The 17,210-nt window shown below is 46.2% G+C and overlaps 1 protein-coding gene across 3 annotated transcripts in view; it reads left to right on the top strand.

Annotated features, from left to right (window-relative positions):
* The first annotated feature begins 7,184 nt into the window (after positions 1–7,184).
* Positions 7,185–17,210, top strand: part of CABLES1 (Cdk5 and Abl enzyme substrate 1) — a 101,461-nt gene continuing 91,435 nt past the window's right edge. Inside the window, exons 1-2 of one of the 3 annotated variants that reach the window (XM_054583446.1) lie at positions 7,634–7,784; positions 7,892–7,975. In XM_054583446.1, the coding sequence (XP_054439421.1) occupies positions 7,765–7,784; positions 7,892–7,975 (104 nt within the window). In that variant the 5' untranslated portion in view covers positions 7,634–7,764. Of the gene's footprint in view, positions 7,976–17,210 lie in introns of all 3 variants that reach the window. The other 2 variants (XM_054583444.1, XM_054583445.1) reach the window with 2 other exon arrangements.

Here is a 17,210-nt window from a genome sequence, read left to right on the forward strand (position 1 = left end):
GAATCTTTCCTTTACTGACCTGAAATGTCAGTTTTATCCTATGCTGAATTCCCAGAGATCATACACTTTTTAAGCTAAAAAGATCTTAAAGAAAAGTCCTGCTTCAAGCTTCATCAACAGCCCCCTCAGGCTATTAGTCTACTCTCTTCTGTCTTTAGAAGCACTTGGTGGGAAGCTGAGTATCACCTCTTTTAATCCTCTTTAATCTTCTCAATAATAAACTCCTCTTTAATCTTCTCAACAATAAACTCCAAGGGAGATTATGTATCTCCATTTTCCAAGTCAGGAAAATAGGCTTAGAGAAGTTAAGAAAGTGCCCCCCCCAGGGTAGACCCTCTATTGTTCTACCGGCCCCACACTTCCCCACTGCTGGGAATTGCCCACCCCACGCACCCCATCCACTGCTTCCAGGGGTGGACGCCTGTCAGCCGAGACCCAACCCAGCTGACTAGTCCAAGACCTACTCCATGCAAGCTTTGCCAATCAGGTCTTTCTTGGTAAATCTGAAAAGGAACCCAGAGGTGCCCGATTCTGTGAGTTACAAAGGTGGAAATCTGCCTGGGGCACATTTCTTGCCTCCTTTACCAGAGAAGCAGAGGAACCTAACGTCCAGGGGGAGATGACGGCATGTGACTCACGCACTGGAGGTGAGGGGAAAAGAAAGGGGGAGTCTCCAGTTGTTCAAGTCTACAGTTCTCTCTGGGCCTGCCAGGCTGCAGCTGGATTCCTCATTCTTTTTTGAGACACTCCTGAATCCTGAGGATAAATCCTCCTTAAACTGCTTGGCTTGGATTTCTGTCACTTGCAATCAAAGAGGTTCTAGGATGGCTGATACGGGCCTGGGAAGGTTTGTTTCCAAAGCCTCCTCCCCGGGTATATCTCTAAAGGGGGCCAAAATGCTGTTTCGCCTCTGAATTGTGTCTCAAAGGGCAAGTGGGGTGTGTGATTGTGGCCAGCCTAGGGTGCTCCAGAGGCCTTTGTCCTCAGCCCTTCACGCTGGGAGGCCATCTGTCACCACATTGGAGGATTGTGCCACTATAGACTCAACATCTACTTATCTTTCAACCTGGTAAAGTTGTGATTTAGAAAAATGAGATCTTTAGCCTTTTATTGGGCCACTGTCTGATGGTGTAGAACATGAACTCATGCCAAAATTCAGCCAACTTTTTTTAACCCTCTCATCTGTTGTCTGCTCCCTAGGATACTGTTGGTTCTTTCAGAAATTGTAGCTGCCCCCCGTGGTTGGAAATCTAGAACCTAGTTTCTCCTCAGCATCTCTCTCACTTGACCCTTCTTTTCCATTCCCGCTGCCAATTCCAAGTTTTACTGCCTCAGGCCTGAATTGTTGTAATAGAGTCCTAAGGTTATGGCCCCTGTGCTTTTGCATGGCCTGAATGCCCAATCTCACATGTGAACTAGAGTCCAAGTTCAAATATCCCCTTCTCTGTGGGGCCTCTCTGACCCCCTAAGATTAGGCTCTTCCCTGCTGACACAAATGTCCCCCTAAGAGGTTACAGAAGGAACTCTCTGAGGATAGAGCGTGTGACCAGAGACACATCACCGTGCCTTTGTTAAGCCTCTGTCTCTTCAACTGTCAGAGGACTATGGTAAGAATTCAACATCAGTAGAAATTACCATTTCAGGGCTTTCAAATAAAAGGGAATCCACCTTTGTTCCCTTTGCTCTCTTTGCAATCTCCTCAGCAGCCTGCAGCCTTCCTGTAAGTGCCTAGCAGAGAGCATGGGCATAAAGCAGGAGCTCAATGAGTGCTGAATGAATTAATACAAAAATGGAAGAATAAACAAAAACCCTCACTGTTCCTTCAGACTCTCTCTTCAACCCCTATGCATTTTCATATTTGCCAAATTAACACTCCTTCAGTTTGGCTTTCAACACCCATCACTTCCTGTTTAAAAATTATCTACGGCTTTATAATGCTGTATGTTCAAATTCCTTAGTTTAGATTGTAGGCCCCCATGATTTGGTGTTTTATTTGTTTTTCAACTTCCTCTCCCATTATTCACCACTATAATCTTTTTAATCTAGCTGTTCTGGAAACATTCATTGCCAGTCACTTCCCAAAAGTCTATTCTTTTCCTATCACTTTCATTCATACACAGTTCCTTTAACAACAGGCATTTTCTTCTCTAACCATGTCCTGCTATCACAGAGAAAGCTAATTGCTTCTTAATATTCCTAAAAAATTTTTAAAATGTTCCCAATAATTCCATCATTTAAAATTTGGGCATAGGTTCTTCCAAGATTTATTTCTATGAATTTAAAAATATTTTTAAGATTGTTGATCGGGAAGCAATTTCTAAAATTATCACGCACTTATTTCTACTTAGATAAGCAAAAAGAAACAAGTAGAAATCACTGTAATCCTACTAACCAGTGATTTAATCTTCTGGTCACATGTAGCCTTTAGATGCATATTAGTCTTTAACAATTCCACTCATTTCTTTTTTTTTACAAAGTTGAGACATTGTGATTGATCAAGTTTCTGTTCTGTTTTATTTGGTTAGCATTGTTTCACAAAACATTTTTCATGTCTTAAGAAAGGATGGTAAAGATAATTTTTTAAAAAATAGAAGCACAATATCCAGTTGAGTAAGCAATAATTTACTTAGTTTCCCATTGTTCCACATTTAGGATTTCTGTTTTTAAAGTTTTCTTTATTTTAAACAATGTTATAAGGAATATTTTTGTGCATCAATCTTTGACCACGTTTCTTACTAGCCCTTTAGGATTATCACGGTAACTATAATCTTGAGTGCTTACCATGTACGAAGCATTGACTGCACTATTATTGCATTGAATCCTCATAAGAATGCTATAAGGTAGATATTTTCCCTCTCATTTCACAGATGACAAAACTGAAGTCCAAATAAGTAGAGCAATGTGCTCAACACACTCAAAGCCATGACAGTGGGGCCAACTTGGCCAGTATGACTCCAAAGTTCATGCTCTTAATCAAGAACTTTTTAAGGCCCTTGATACTATTGCCAAATGACTTTCCAGAAAGGTGTTTCAATCTACCCTTCATCAGCAGTATTAGAGTGTCCATCACTCTTACTTCTTCTTTCAAGCAATTGCTAGGCACTTGCATTTCACTTTCTGTGAGCTGTTTCTTCATGTGCCTATCAGTAAAGGTTACCACGGACCACCAATTTGTCTAGCAGGCATAGTGGTGATGTGTCGCCAGCATCTGGACACATTCATCCCGTTCTGATGTGAGAATGACCTGAACAAATGCAAAAACTATAAAATAATGCTTTTTATACTGGAGATACAGCCCACTAGGCCTGTATTTGTGCAGAGTCTAGTGGAGCCTTCATCTGGAAGCTTGTGCATGTACCTGGGGCCCACCTGGAGCCCCGAAAACTCACCATCTTGTAAAAACCTACACTGGCATCAGAACCTCTTGTTCTATGCTATGTCAGCTGGTTTCCATTATGAGCGATATCCACTGCCATACCTAAGCTAATTTTCAGACATCGTGGTCTGCTACTTTTTTTTTTTAAGGGTCAGCCATTATATTTGCAGGTTCTTTTTTTTTTTTCTTTGTTTTTAAAATTGACACTTGAAACAGTTCATACATGCAGAAAAAGCTTTCAGAATAGGCACTTGGAAGGGGCAATATGAAAGTAAATGGAAAAAAAAACCTTGGCTGATTAAGAGGAATTACATTTTAAGTTGTAGTTCTCTCTGCCTGTAATCCCTGAGGAGTTTGTTTGCAGAACTTCTCCTCCCCAAAGTGCCCCGCTCCATCCCTTCTTTATCTCCTGGCTCTTATATTAGGCCTTCCCTTCAGGCCTTACTGCAAATAAAGAGCTCCCTTTTTTTTTCATATTTTGATAACATTTATAGCCCAAGTCAGACTTCTCACTTAATCAGAATCTGCCTTGCATTTGAATTTCAATGTGACCTGAGCTTCTGTTTTCCACTATTTTCATTGCCAAGGTCATAAGGCTAAAGGCCATTCTTCTTTTTATTCCTTTTGTAGCAAGGTGGCATTGTGCCCATAGAAGTTGCTCAATATTTGATCAGTAAATAAATAGGTGGAAAATAAGTACATTCGAAATAATTCAGGACATAGATTAGGATTTTATATAACAGACATTTTTTTAAAAGTACTTTAAGTTTATAAAATGCTTCTTGTTCAATCTCATTTGTACCTCCAGATCACCCACAGAGGAAACTGATGTAGAGAGGTTAAGAGACTTGTTCTTGGTACCCAGATGCTCCTTCCTCCAAAACTTCTATTACTTCCATTAGAGTTGACGCTGAAATATAAATATAAGATTAAATCTGGAGTTGGCCTCTTCCCATAAAACATCCTCACCAGCAGAGGGCGTCAGAACATATATGGGTCTTAGAATAAAGTCTGCATACTGGCCCAACCACTTTAAGAGCTAGGTAACCTTGGGCAATTATTTACTTTTTCTGAGCCTCACCTGCAAAATATTGATGACAACCCATACCACCTCCCAGGGGAGTCATAGGATTAGAAATATTCTGTGGTTGGCACACAGTAGGTGAACAGTAAGTAAATCATGTCATATCCCTATAAAAGGATCACACGGGCAGTTTGAAGGTAGATATTCTTGTTTGACGCTTTAATAAATATTTTAAATTAGTTTGCATACTTGGCATTTAAAATAGGCAGAGTTATATCGAATGGGCAAAGAAATTAATATTTATGAAAAAATTTTAATACCCAATGCTGGCAAAAGAATGAGGAATCAGATTGGAACTTTTCTAGATGGAAAGTCTTAAGAACATCATGTGCCACTTGCCCCAGAATCTATTTAACCGAAGAAAATTATACTGAATGGTAGCAAGATTAAGAAGAACAAAGGATGTCATCACCACTCTCTAAAGTGGAAATAACCTAAATGTTTAATGTATGGCACAGGTTTAATAATTACAGTCTCCCTTTCAAACTGAACATTATGCCATTATTCAAATGATACTACAGAAGAATATTCTAAATGGAAAGATGATCACAAAAAAGCAAGCAAAAAGCCACAAGATACAAACAGCCTGTATTTGCTTTATTTAAAAATACACACAGGACAAAAATCAAAATTTTAACAGTTATTTTCATAGGACATAAGATTGCTAGTGATGTTTTTTTCCCCCAACTTCTCTTTGCTTATCTTATTCTGTAAATGTTCTGCAATTAACATTTATCACTGTCATAATTTAAAAATAGTTGTTTTCTTTTACATGTGCTGAGTTGTTGTCTTTCATTGAACACTGCCTGCCAGCACAACCAGGCCAGTGGTCATGGAAAATAAGTTGATTGTAATAAAGCAGCTTGGAAGTTTTTATGTAGTTAGTTAACAAAGTAATTAAAATCCTAATGAAATTTCACAGAGCTGGTCACCAACCTTTGACTTAGCTGCCATAAGGCTTTGCTATAAATAGACAGCAGGCTTCACTTTTTCAAAAGGCCTAAAAATGGCATAAAATAAAATATGAACAATTGTTCGTGTAAAAGGCCATGTGCCATGTTTGTCCTGAGCAACTGTAACCTGAAACTGCCCCATATCTCATCCTCTAGGTTGGCTGCCCATCTCTGAACAGGGTGTATTTGCTCTCCATTACTCAATGTACTCTCCTGAACTTGAAATGGAGTGGAATTTCAATGTAGAGTTACCCATTAGCCCTAGGGCTAAATTTAAACCTTTAATTAAATTAATCCGTGGATCTTAAACACATTGCTTCTCCCTCAGAAACGTGTGGAGAGGTTTCTTAGATGTCGCAGAGCTTAACTCAGTGTGCCGGTTCCTTCTTGCGTTTGTGAAGTCACCCAAACAGCACTGGGAAACCAGCACAATTTTTCAGATCGCTCCTGCCCCCTCCTCACTGCTCGGGGCAGCCAGGGCAGGAACTTCTTTGGGTTGGGGCTGGGATACTGCGTTCAGCGATTCTACCCAGATCCAGAGCTGCAGCTCTGGGCAGGAATCCATATTTATAGAAGACATGGTAAGTGCCAAAAGGGCGTTATCAAATGAATGACCGAAAGTACAGATTGGCTCCAGTTTATGTAAAAGGAAAAGAAATCACAATCCACAAAAATTTGCAATGTAACAAGGGGAATGGGTATGAGGCCATCTTAGTCTACTCATGTTTTCATAGAAAACGAAGCACATTTCAGGATCAAAGTAAAAATTTATGTTGGCCTGTGCTAAGAGAGAAAAACTGACAGCCCCAATCAAATGGGGGATGTGTACGTTATTCCGGCCAGTCGACAGATGTTCACGCGCCCAGGTTCTTAAGCATCCTCCGGTGAATTTATCCCAGGGGCTGCATCCTCGGCCTGAGAATGAATGAGACACAACCTCAATGGTTAGCGACAGTTTTAAGGTGGACAGTCCGCGTAGGGCGCCGTGTAACTATTTATAAGGACTTACTTCTCGGGGCCCAACAGCAGTGCGGGGGCCAGTTAAAAAGCTCGAGGGACAAATCTAGGCGTTGCTCCAAATAACTGTCCTGCAGACCCACGATTCTCCCGGGACCAAGTCCTGACGCCGTGACTCCAGGGGTTCCGCTCGTACCCCTAACTCCCAGTCCGAGCGTGTGGAGGAAAACGTGCTCGCCTCCCGCCCCTGGCTCCGGCGAGCCACGGGAACCATCACGCCTCCCCAGGGAACTCAAACGACCAGGACAGCGTAGTGGATCCCCCTGCCCGCTCGACTTTCTTTTCCTACTCTTCTTCCTCCTCCGGCCCTTTGCCTCCCGCCGCCAGTCTCTGCGGCCGCCGCCTGCGGCTTTGTTTTCCTCCCAGCTTTCATTCCCCACACGTGATACTGTGTTATTGCAAAGAGCGCCCTGGAGCGCGAGCGCGGGGCGCGCGCACCTATAAATACGGACACCCCGGCCAGCTGCGGGAGAACGTGGGGGCAGGGAGCGCCGGGGACCGAACGCGTCGGCGGCCAGCGAGCCGACAGCAAGCGAACAAGTGAGCCGCACGCGTGGGCCGGGGCGGCGGCGTCCTCCGCCCGATTACTGAGGGGCGAGCATGGCCCGCCCGCGGGGGGGCCGGCCTGCCGCGCACGCCGCCCGCGCCCCGTGCCCTGCCCAGCCCGGGTCGCCGGCGCTCGCGCCCGCGGCTTAGCACTCGGGCGCCGCTCGCTTGTCGGGGCGTCTCGGAAATATCGCCGCAGACGGACACAATGGCGGCGGCTGCCGCCACCCCCAGCACGGCCGCCTGCAGCAGCGGCGGCGGCACCGACGCCGGGGGCACCAGCGGATTGCAGCAGCCGCCGCAGCAGCCCCAGCCCACGGCTGCCGCGCCGGCCCAGCCGCCGCCACCGCTGGAGCCCCCCAGGAAGCCGCGCATGGATCCGCGGCGCCGCCAGGCTGCTCTCTCCTTCCTTACCAACATCTCGCTAGACGGACGGCCGCCGCTGCAGGATGAGGACTGGGGCAGCAGCGAGGACAGCGGCGCGGCCAAGCCAGGCGCGAGCAGTGCCTGCGGCGCGAGGACTCGGCTCAGCCAGCTCGCCGCTGCCGAGCGGGGCGGCTGCAGCGCGCTCACCGCGGCGGGCACGGCGGTACTAGCAGCTGGATCGGGTTCCTGCCTCCCTCAGCCCTCGCCGCTGCCGTCCTTGGTCCCCGGCAGCCTCGGAGCGGCCCGGGGGCTCCCAAGCCCCCTAGGCGCGGGCCGGGCGTCGGGGGACCTCCGGCAGGCGCCTCTCGCCGCCTGCGCTCAGCCGCAGCTACCCGACGGGCAAGAAGAGTTGGAGGAGGACGATGCCTTCACCAGCGTGCAGGTGCCGGCGACCGCCTTCCTGGGCTCCGGGACCCCCGGGAGTGGGAGCGGCAGTCGGGGCCGCCTCAACTCGTTCACTCAGGGAATCCTGCCCATTGCCTTCTCCAGGCAGACCTCTCAGAACTACTGCTCCTTGGAACACCCGGGCCAGGGGGGCAGCACCACCGCCTTGGAGCAGCTGCAGAGGTCCCGGTGAGTATGCAGGACGCGACGCACGCGTCGCCCCGCGTCCCTCGCTGCCGGCTCTTTGCCGCGGGACACTGGTCGCTCCCACCTTCCCGAGCCCTTCCGGATCCCTGAACTTCTGGCCCAAATTCCAGACCACAGGGCACGCGAAAGTGGGAGAGTCCCCAGGGAGTGTGTGTTCACACGTATGTGCACAAGCCCAGCACTCGCAGAGCAGAAGCACCCATGGTCGTGCAGTGGGTCCGGAGATAGGAGTTGCAGGGGCCCATTAAAAAGCGGCGCCAAACCCGTTGCCAGGAGATCGCGAACTTGCAGAAAACCGTTCGGTTCCAGACCCGGAGAGGCGCTCTCCCGCACGGCAGGCGAGACCTGACGGGGCGCAGGGTAGAACAGTGGGTCCGACCCGCGGCTCAGCGGCGTCTGTAAGCCCGAACTTGTCGCAGGCACGCGGTGAATCCCTCCTGAGAAATTCCTGCCTGCGCTCAAGTATTCCTGTGTCTCAGGAAAACGTGGCGTTTTTCTTTTAGTTTCCTCAAATAATGTAAAGTACTTCATACAGTCCTTTGATTCAGGTGTGGGGAACAGGGAGAAAATAGGGTTTGAGGGTTCTTTTTTCCGTTCCAAGATGCATTTGCTAGAGTTAGTTAAAAGCGTGTTGTACTTGCTAGTTTATCTGCAGGAATTAAACATTTTAGCAAACGCATGAAATGTTCAACATTAGCTTACTGTTCAGAAAATAACCGGAGCTTGTCACCATGTGTTCAAAGCACAGCTGGGAGTTCGACCTGTGTCAGACAGTGGGACTGGAGATTGGAAGACAACCGGAGTAGGAGGGTGGGGAACGCTGGCCTGTTCCCTGAGAGAGAGTATTCATCCTCCCTCATGAGTTAACAAGGCCTTCTGTGCAGTTAGTTATAGCACTGACTCGGCATTTGCTCAGTTTCACCTGAGGTCTCAGTTTCCTCTTCTGGGATGGGACCTTATTAATATTTTACAGGCCTCAAAATGAGAAGGGAGAACATTTTCTGTGCTGCCTTCCCTCCTGTCATGCTCATCTGAAAGCTCAGGCATGCTCTGGCCTAAGTAAGAAGGTGGCCTATTGGAAAACTTAACTTCCTCCCCCAAGGGACAAATGGGGAAGAACAAGCTGCGCTCATCCAGAAGTTTATTGAGTCTCTTCCCAACTGGGTGACCCTGCTCAGTGTGTAGCGTAGTAGTGTGAGTGCACATGGCTGCAGACAGGGGTGAGGAGCAGGCCAGCGCCTGGTAATTGTGTGGATGACTTATCAAGACTGGGCACAGGTGACAGCCTGTCCCTGGCATTTCTTGTCAGCACACGCATCTCCCCGTGAGTGAGTGAGCAGACGGGAGGGAAATCCCTTCCATTCTGAGTGAGCGGTGCGTACTCAGCAGTTTCTGGGCAGCTCGATATTACTACCTGACATCACTCACTGGCTCATAGTGTGTATCGTCTGAGTATGAGCCCAGCTAGTCCAGAGTTCCACGACAGGAATTGTAATAAACATACATGTTAGTTTAAGCCAGTGTGCAAGACCAGCCTGTGCCTCCTGGTAGGCAGATGTGTTCTTGTGGGAAGAACAGCTGTATATCAGATTACCTCACAACTTGTTTCCAAGAATCTCATTTAAGGGGTTATGGAAGATCTTGTGTGTTAGTACTTCCCATCCAAAGAATCGCTAAAATTTAATCTCTGATCCTTTCAATATGAAGCCCTTGTATATCTGATCTTTCCCTACAAAACACACATTAAGATGGGTTACTCAATATAAGGTACCATATTTTGCCGTGTGTAATGTGCTCCCGTGTATAACGTGTGCTCATGTTTTTGGCCCAAACTTTCAGGAAAAAGGCTTTAGTTTTACTTTTTTAATTCAATTTTTTAATTTATTTGTTTAGATACTTGATTTTTGTGTTACAAAGGCATTTTAGCATGTATTTTTGAACATGTTATGGAAGAAGAAATTTTATGTAACAAATAATTACAAAACACAAGAACAGATACAAGGTATTTCAGGTACTACTCATGTACAATGTGCATCCTTATTTTTCCCTCAAAAATTTGGGCAAAAAGTGTGCATTATACCTGACAATCACATTCACCTTACTACTTTGGAATTTTCTATAACTGAGAAGGTGATAGGCATTTAAAAAAAAAAAATAGAGCTGTCCACAGAAACAGCATCAAATTTAATGTACAGAGAGGAAAACTTGGGTAAAACTTGATTTAAGAAAGGCCTTGAAGAGCTAGCTTGGCCACCAGCTGTTGGAGTGGAAATATCCTAGATGCTTTGTTCCCTACACTGTGCTGCTTTCAAGAATTTTGTCAGAAGCAAGTTGCTTTTATGATCGCTAGAGAGTACTTTAACCTGCCTGGACAAAGTGGTGTAGATTACAGACTCATTTGAAGAAGGCCTGGGGCCGGTTTAAAGAATGCCATTTGCTTTCCTGGTGTATGTCCCTCTAAGAAACTCTGTTAGCCTGGCTAGTCCCATACACTCATTCATGAATGTTCTCCTGGCACGTCATTTTTAAAATCAAATCATTCTTCCCTTGGATTTGTTTCTCGCTAAGTAAGCCTTGCTGCTCAAAAGTATGGGCTCTTTGACCTTCATGGGAGCTCTTAGAAATGTAAATTCTCAGACTCCACTCTGGATTACTTGAGTCCAAATCTGCATTTTAACAAGATCCCTAGATGATTCATGTACAAATGGGAGTTTGGAAAGCATTTCCATAGTGTGTCTGAAATCTGCCTTTTTTTTATAACCTTGAGATTTCATATATTGGGTTTGTTATGGATATATAAAAATCAGAATTACTCCATCTGGAATATTGAAACCCTTTCTTTTTTTTTTTTTTTTTTTTTTTGTTATGTTATCTGGACACTTGTAAAACCAATCACAATTAGACATCCAAACTTTGAAACAGGACGCAGAGGAAAATTTCTGTACGCAGGGCTGGTGCAGATGTGTCAATGGAATGATGACACAATCTCTGTGCTCTGGGCTGGATGTTTGACATTTATCACATTTAATCCTCACCGCCAGCCCATGTGTAGGTTCTTTCACAGACCCAGTTTAGCCTCTTTGTTTGGGCCCCCTTCCCTCCCAGCTTTGCTGCTACTTGCCATTCTCCATTGTAATTTCTGGGGAACCCAGGACCATGGGCCTTGTGGCTGTCTCCAGCCCCGGGAAGCCAGCATGCTGGGGTTGGCTGTTAGGCTAGGTGTCAGAGGTGGGAGGTCAAAAAGATGCCTTCTAGCTTGACAACCCGTAGTGTTTCTCTGCTTGGTCTGTGAGCTCCACATGAGGAAAGTGTTAATGGGTGAGAGGGTGTATGAGTTTATAAGGTGTGTTTTCAGGTTCCCGTTCGCTTTAAAATTTTCATCTAAGGGAGCAACTGGCAGCATCCTGGGTTATGCCACTTCCTAGAGCTTCTGAATGACAGCCAGCCACCCAGATGCCCATGGAGTCTAAGTTGCTGATGGGAAGGGAGTGAGGTGACCATGTTATTTAAAATAACATGAGGGTTTTGCTCCTTAGAACACCTGAGTTAGCATTGTGCCTTGTGTTGAGTTAGGCCGTAAAAGGGAGGAGGTTGTGTGGTACAAAAGAGCCCCAAGTCTTGAGTTTGATTTCTGATGCCGCTGTGTGACCTGGAGCAAGTTAATCAGCTCTTCTGGGTCTGTTCCTTCGTGAGAGACTTGCTCTGTGTCTTGGGTTCTTTCAAGTGCTAATTATACTTAACATTTATTATTGAGAGCTGACTGTGTTCAGGGAGTATGTAATATTAACTGCTTTATACATATCTGGGCTTCTCAAATGTAAATGTGTTTAGTATCACAAGGGGATCTCCATGAAAGGCAGATTCAGTTCCTGCAGGTTTGGGAGAGACCTCGATTCTGTATTTCTGACTAGTTCCCTGGGATGCAAACGATCTGCACTTTGAGAAAGCTGGCTTTGCAGGTACTTTCTTCCACTGGTAAGGCCAAGGAAACCAGGGCTTAGAGACGTTAAGTTATCTGCTCAAGGTCACTCAGCATTGAGACAGCTCAGGCTCACTTCACACCCCACTGCTTTACAGACTTGGAGCTTCTAACTCTCCCCCGCCCGTTTGCATTGCCCACTTTGGGGTGAAACCTGGACTAGTGCTGCAACTGTAGTCTCAGTCTTTACTGAAAAGAGAAGTATGAGCTCACTAGGAGATCTACAATCAGAGTAAGAGGGGGAATCGGGCATTTTTTCCTGACTTTGTCACCGCTTTGCTTTGTGACTTGAGGCAAGGCACCGCTCTGTGTGCTCCAGCTGTGAGCCACCTGACTCATCTGGATTTCAGAAGCCTGTGAAGGACTTTGAACTCCTCAGCAGTAAGCAAACCCAAGTTATTGTGGAGACATTTTTTTTCAGGAACATGAATTATGGAAGCCAAAGCCTCTGCCATCTGAGGCCGGCCAGGCTCTGCCAGGACGCCCGCCCCCGGCTCAGGGGAGGCCGTGCCCTGCCAGGGCTGAGGCGAGTGGCCCGAGATTCACCCGCTGCCCTCTCTCTGGCTGTCTGTCGCAAAGCCTGTAGCAGTGTGGGTGAGCTCAGAAGAGGAAATAAATCGGAAGCCTGCTTACTGCTGGCAAGTGCCCAGGGAGGGCAGCAAGTCCGAGTGTGACCTTTTGCCCTCCAGGAATGGCAGGGAAAACAGCAGCATGCTTCTGTTCTGTGTCCCCAGAGCTGTCCCGGGAAGGTCTGTCTGCCTGCATTTTTTCCCTTCAGAAGGAGAGTTGTTAGGCAGGGAGAGGGCCAAGTGCAGGTAGCCCTTAGAACTCATTGGGAAGGAGGGGTAGGCGAGGCCAGGGGAGGTGGCATGATAGGGATCAGCAATGCCAGACCAGTGCTTGGCAATTCTAGATTCTGGGCCTGATCCTGCCATGGCCAGTAACCCGGGACGGGTCTCGCTTCACACCCTGCTCGTTCTTAGTTTCCTTGTGGAATTAAAGGGTTGGGACAGATGAACGCTGCTGCCCTTCCAGGCCTAGTGCTTGAGCATCTTAGTCCTGTGGCCTGCCGTGATGACCGGGCGTATTTAGCTTGGGAGTGTTTGGATAACCTAACCTTAGAATCAGATGGAGACAGGTGTTAAGTTTGTCCAATGTGGCTTTGGTTGGCAGGACATGCGCTAGTGAGTGAATGAATGGGTTTCCCATGGTGTAAGGGAGATCTTTACAAGACACCTTCAGCTGTGCTCCGTCTGGCAGCGGAGGTGTCACAACTGGACTGACAACTTCAGGAGTCTGTCCAAGCTGGAAGCAACTGCTCTGTGAGGCGGTTAGTCAGTCCTCAGCCACCAGCACCCGCAACTCAGAAGTGATTTACAGGAACAGCCTCTGTTGCTAAAGGGCCTTCAAGTTTACAAAGTACTTTCATAGACATTGATTTCAGCCCCTAGCAACATGGAGGGGCAGGAATCCAAGATCACAGAGTGGGCACAAAGTGACCTAGGTGCTTTGTTATATGTATCAGGTGTTTTGCGGAGGAAATTCTAGTATTGGGACTTTATGCTATGTGTCATTTACTCAACAAACATTGAACATAGTGAATATCAATTATGAGTGCCATTGTGTTAGTCATTTGGACATGAAACATGGTCCCCGTCTGTGTTGGGAGATATACATCAAAAGGCCTTTTATCCCAGTGATGAGCACTTCTTAGAGGTGAGCTCCGTGTTTGAGCACCTGACCAGGGTCCGGATACTTCATTCCCTCCCCGGGGGGACCTCAGTGCCTTGACACAGTATTTTTATCCAACACATGTCCCAGGCATTATTCTGAGCACTTTCGGGGGCTTAAGCAAGTTCATTTGTATAACAGCCCTCAGACAGCCAACTTCATTACCCCTATTCCAAAGCACAGAGAGGTTAAGTGACTTACCCAGGGTCCCTCAGCCCATACGTGGGAGCTGGGTTCAAACCCGGGCATTCTGGCATCGGAGTCTGTGCCCTTCCAAACCACTCTCAGTGCTGTGGTTTGTGAGTCAGGCTCATAAATGCTTGTCAAACTGGCTTCAGCTGAACTGAGCAGAAGGAGGCCTAAATGATTCCTAAAGGCACTGCTTACCCTGTGGTTTCCTTATTCTGGTTTCTACCTTTCTGTCATTCAGAAGGACCTCTGCGTGTGAGGACCCAGGGGGCAGGCATTCCGGGGTGCACCAACTCCTCAGTGACTACAGCACTCAGTCCTGCCCAGCACCTGCCCTGCTTCCCTTCTTCTCAGCCACACCTCTTTCCTGTCACCTGTGTTGCCTATTTTACGCATCTGGTGCATCCATGCCTTTCGTTGTTTAGGTCCTGGTCAAATGCGAGTACGAGCCTGACGCCTGCAGGGACTGTGTGGCTCTGGCTCTGTCACTTTGTGACCAGGTTCTCGTCTATGAAATGGGAACAATAATACCTCCTTCCTTGGTGAGTTTGCTTTGTTTGGACCTTCCACATCTCCTCGGAGTCACCCTTTCCCCTATAGCCCAGGGGTCTGCAGACTCACCCGTAGGCCAAATGTGGCCACTGGCTGTTTATAAATACAATTTTCTGGGAAACAGCCTGCCCGTTCATTTCTGTATTGTCTTTGGCTGCCCTCATGCTCCAAGGACAGAACCGAGTCGTTGCGGTAGAGAGCACATGGCCCGTAAAGCTTAAACGATTCATCCTCTGGCTCCCTGCGGGAAAAGTGTGCGACCCGTGTCTTAGTCCAGTGCTCTATACCCTGGGGGCAAGCGCTGGTGCCATCCAGCCCTCCCATACTGTCTTTGCCTTTTGGAAGCTCCTGGCTTCTGTTTGGACCTGCCAACACCTTCTCCCCCAGCTGAAACCCACATCCAATCCCATCCATTTTAAATTCCTTGTATTTCATGGGAGGCAGCCGTGTCCACCCCTTGGCTCCCACTGCAACTGCCCACCCCCTGCCCCGCCATCCCTTGGGGAGCATACCCATTTTAAACCTACAGAGACTGAGAGTTGTTAACAAAACTTGCCCAAGACCTCATAACTGGAATCTAGAGCTAGGTTTTGAACCTGGGTTCTCTGGCTTCTAAGCCAGAGAGCACACTACCAGGTCTAAGCCGTCCAGGCCCGGTAGTGTGCTCTAGCTGGCTCCTAGGGCCTGAGGGGTCTATGAGCAGGTTGGCGACCTGGAATGGGTCCTGGTGGGAGGATTTACACTACAGGATTCAGCCAACTTTACAAGTCAGGGCATTTTCTTTCCTTCCCGGGAGCTGGTTTACCGGCACGTATATCCCAGGGCTACACCACACAGCTTTTTGTTCCAGTTTCCCCTAGCGGGGGCTATGCAAAATGTCACCATCAGTGCAAGAGTGTTGAAAACCAGGCATTTTTATAAGACTTGGTTACTTCACAGACTTTTTTGAGTTTCCCCATTACCCATATGCTACCTCAAAAAATATCTGATCCACTCAAATTTTATCCTACACGCAGTTTTAAAAACCAGACTTTTCATAGACATTGTGGGGTTAAAAAAGACTGCTTAGTATTACATGTAGGAATCATAAAATCACTAGCCCTTACTCTGCTTTACAAACTGTGTAATGTTGTATTTTTGTTTGGTTTTTAAAAGCCTCCAAGAACATACAATCAATCAGGATTTCTTGTTTTTTCCCCCTCTTTGTTTGTGTTAGCATTTTGGATAATTGCACACTGGTTTATATTTAACAGGGTTATCATTAATGCGGTTTGGGGTTTATTGCTGCACATTTAGCCACAAAGACAAAAGCTTATAAAACAGAGCATGTAAATGTTCGAAGTTTAGGACTTGGAACATTATAATATTGTGTGTGTATGAAGGGGCCGTGTCCCAGTTTGAGAGGCCAGGTGTACTGAAGTCTAAGTTAAATTTCATGATGTATAGATGACAAACCATTCAAAAAGAGACTAATTAAATATTTAAGAATGCCACAGATTTCTATGTGGCTAGCACATTGAATTTTATTTAAAGCACTTTACTCATTGACCCAATGATTTATAAAGCAAACTATCTACTCCGATCATCTTAGGAAGGGTGGGAGGAGAGAAATGTGAGCAACTAGAGGAGAGGCAAAGTCTGTAGTTTTTTGCTTAACAAAAATTGGCATGATAGGGGATGAGTGGTTGATCTGATGTTGCAAGGTAGTCTTGATGAAGTATTATGTTTTATTGAGTTGAAGAAAGTTTGCTTTTGGAGAGAGACCAGTGAAGAAGGAATGTGAGATTACGAATATCCAAGGTAATGGTGTGGGTATTGAGGGGTTCAGTTTATCCGTCACAAAACAAACATTTGATAATATAGATTCTACTTACTTGTTTGGGGCTTTACAGAAATTTGCAAAGTGCTTTCATATATATTATTTCGCCAAGTCATTTCAGAAAGGCACTGTGGTAGCTGTTTTATAGATTAGAAAGTCGACACCGTGAAGAACTGAGTGACTCATCCATGGTTAAGTACACTCTCTATTCATGGAAGAGCTGGAATTTCGAAACCTACATTTTCTAAATTTAAGTCCAGGGGTTTTTTTAAATTAATTTTTTTGAGGTAGCATCAGTTAATAACATTGTGTAGATTTCAGGTGTACAACAGTTATAATTTGATATCTGTATACTCCATTGCATGCTCACCACCCAAAGTCTAGTTTCAGTTTGTTACATTATATTTGACCCCCTTTACCCATTTCGTCCTCCCCCGACCCCCTTGCCCTCTGGTAACCACCATTCTGTTGTCTACCTATGAGTTTGTTTCTGTTCTGTTTTGTTAGTCCATTTGTTACTTTAAGTCAAGAGTTTGAAAACAAATAAAAACCTCTACCATAGCTATACCACTTAAGAAAAACAAAGAGCTCTTATTAGGTGCTGTAAAATTTCATCCTTCTGCCTCAGATCTTCTACTTGTACATTAGCTAACCTCAAGAGAACAAAAATGCTAGGGCCTCATCCCTTTCAGATCTGTGGGCTAAAGCCAGTCAAGGTCAGTATGTTAAACTACAAAGAAATACTGTTCTCTAGTTTTGGCTAGCCAGCACCTTCTCATCCAGCCGGATGCTGATTTTCATATGATAACCTCCGGGGCAGGCCAACAGAACTCTGGTGGGAGGCCTGCGATACGGGAAATTTCCTCAATAACCACAACTCTCTCTAAATAATAGTTCAGTGTCAGGTCCTCCTTTCCGGCACCATGCTGCTTGGCCTTCTCAAAAAA

This window comes from Pteronotus mesoamericanus, unplaced genomic scaffold (genome assembly GCF_021234165.1).
Source record: "Pteronotus mesoamericanus isolate MK-2021 breed Mesoamerican mustached bat unplaced genomic scaffold, CSHL_Meso_final contig_74, whole genome shotgun sequence".
NCBI classification, from domain to species: Eukaryota; Metazoa; Chordata; class Mammalia; order Chiroptera; family Mormoopidae; genus Pteronotus; species Pteronotus mesoamericanus.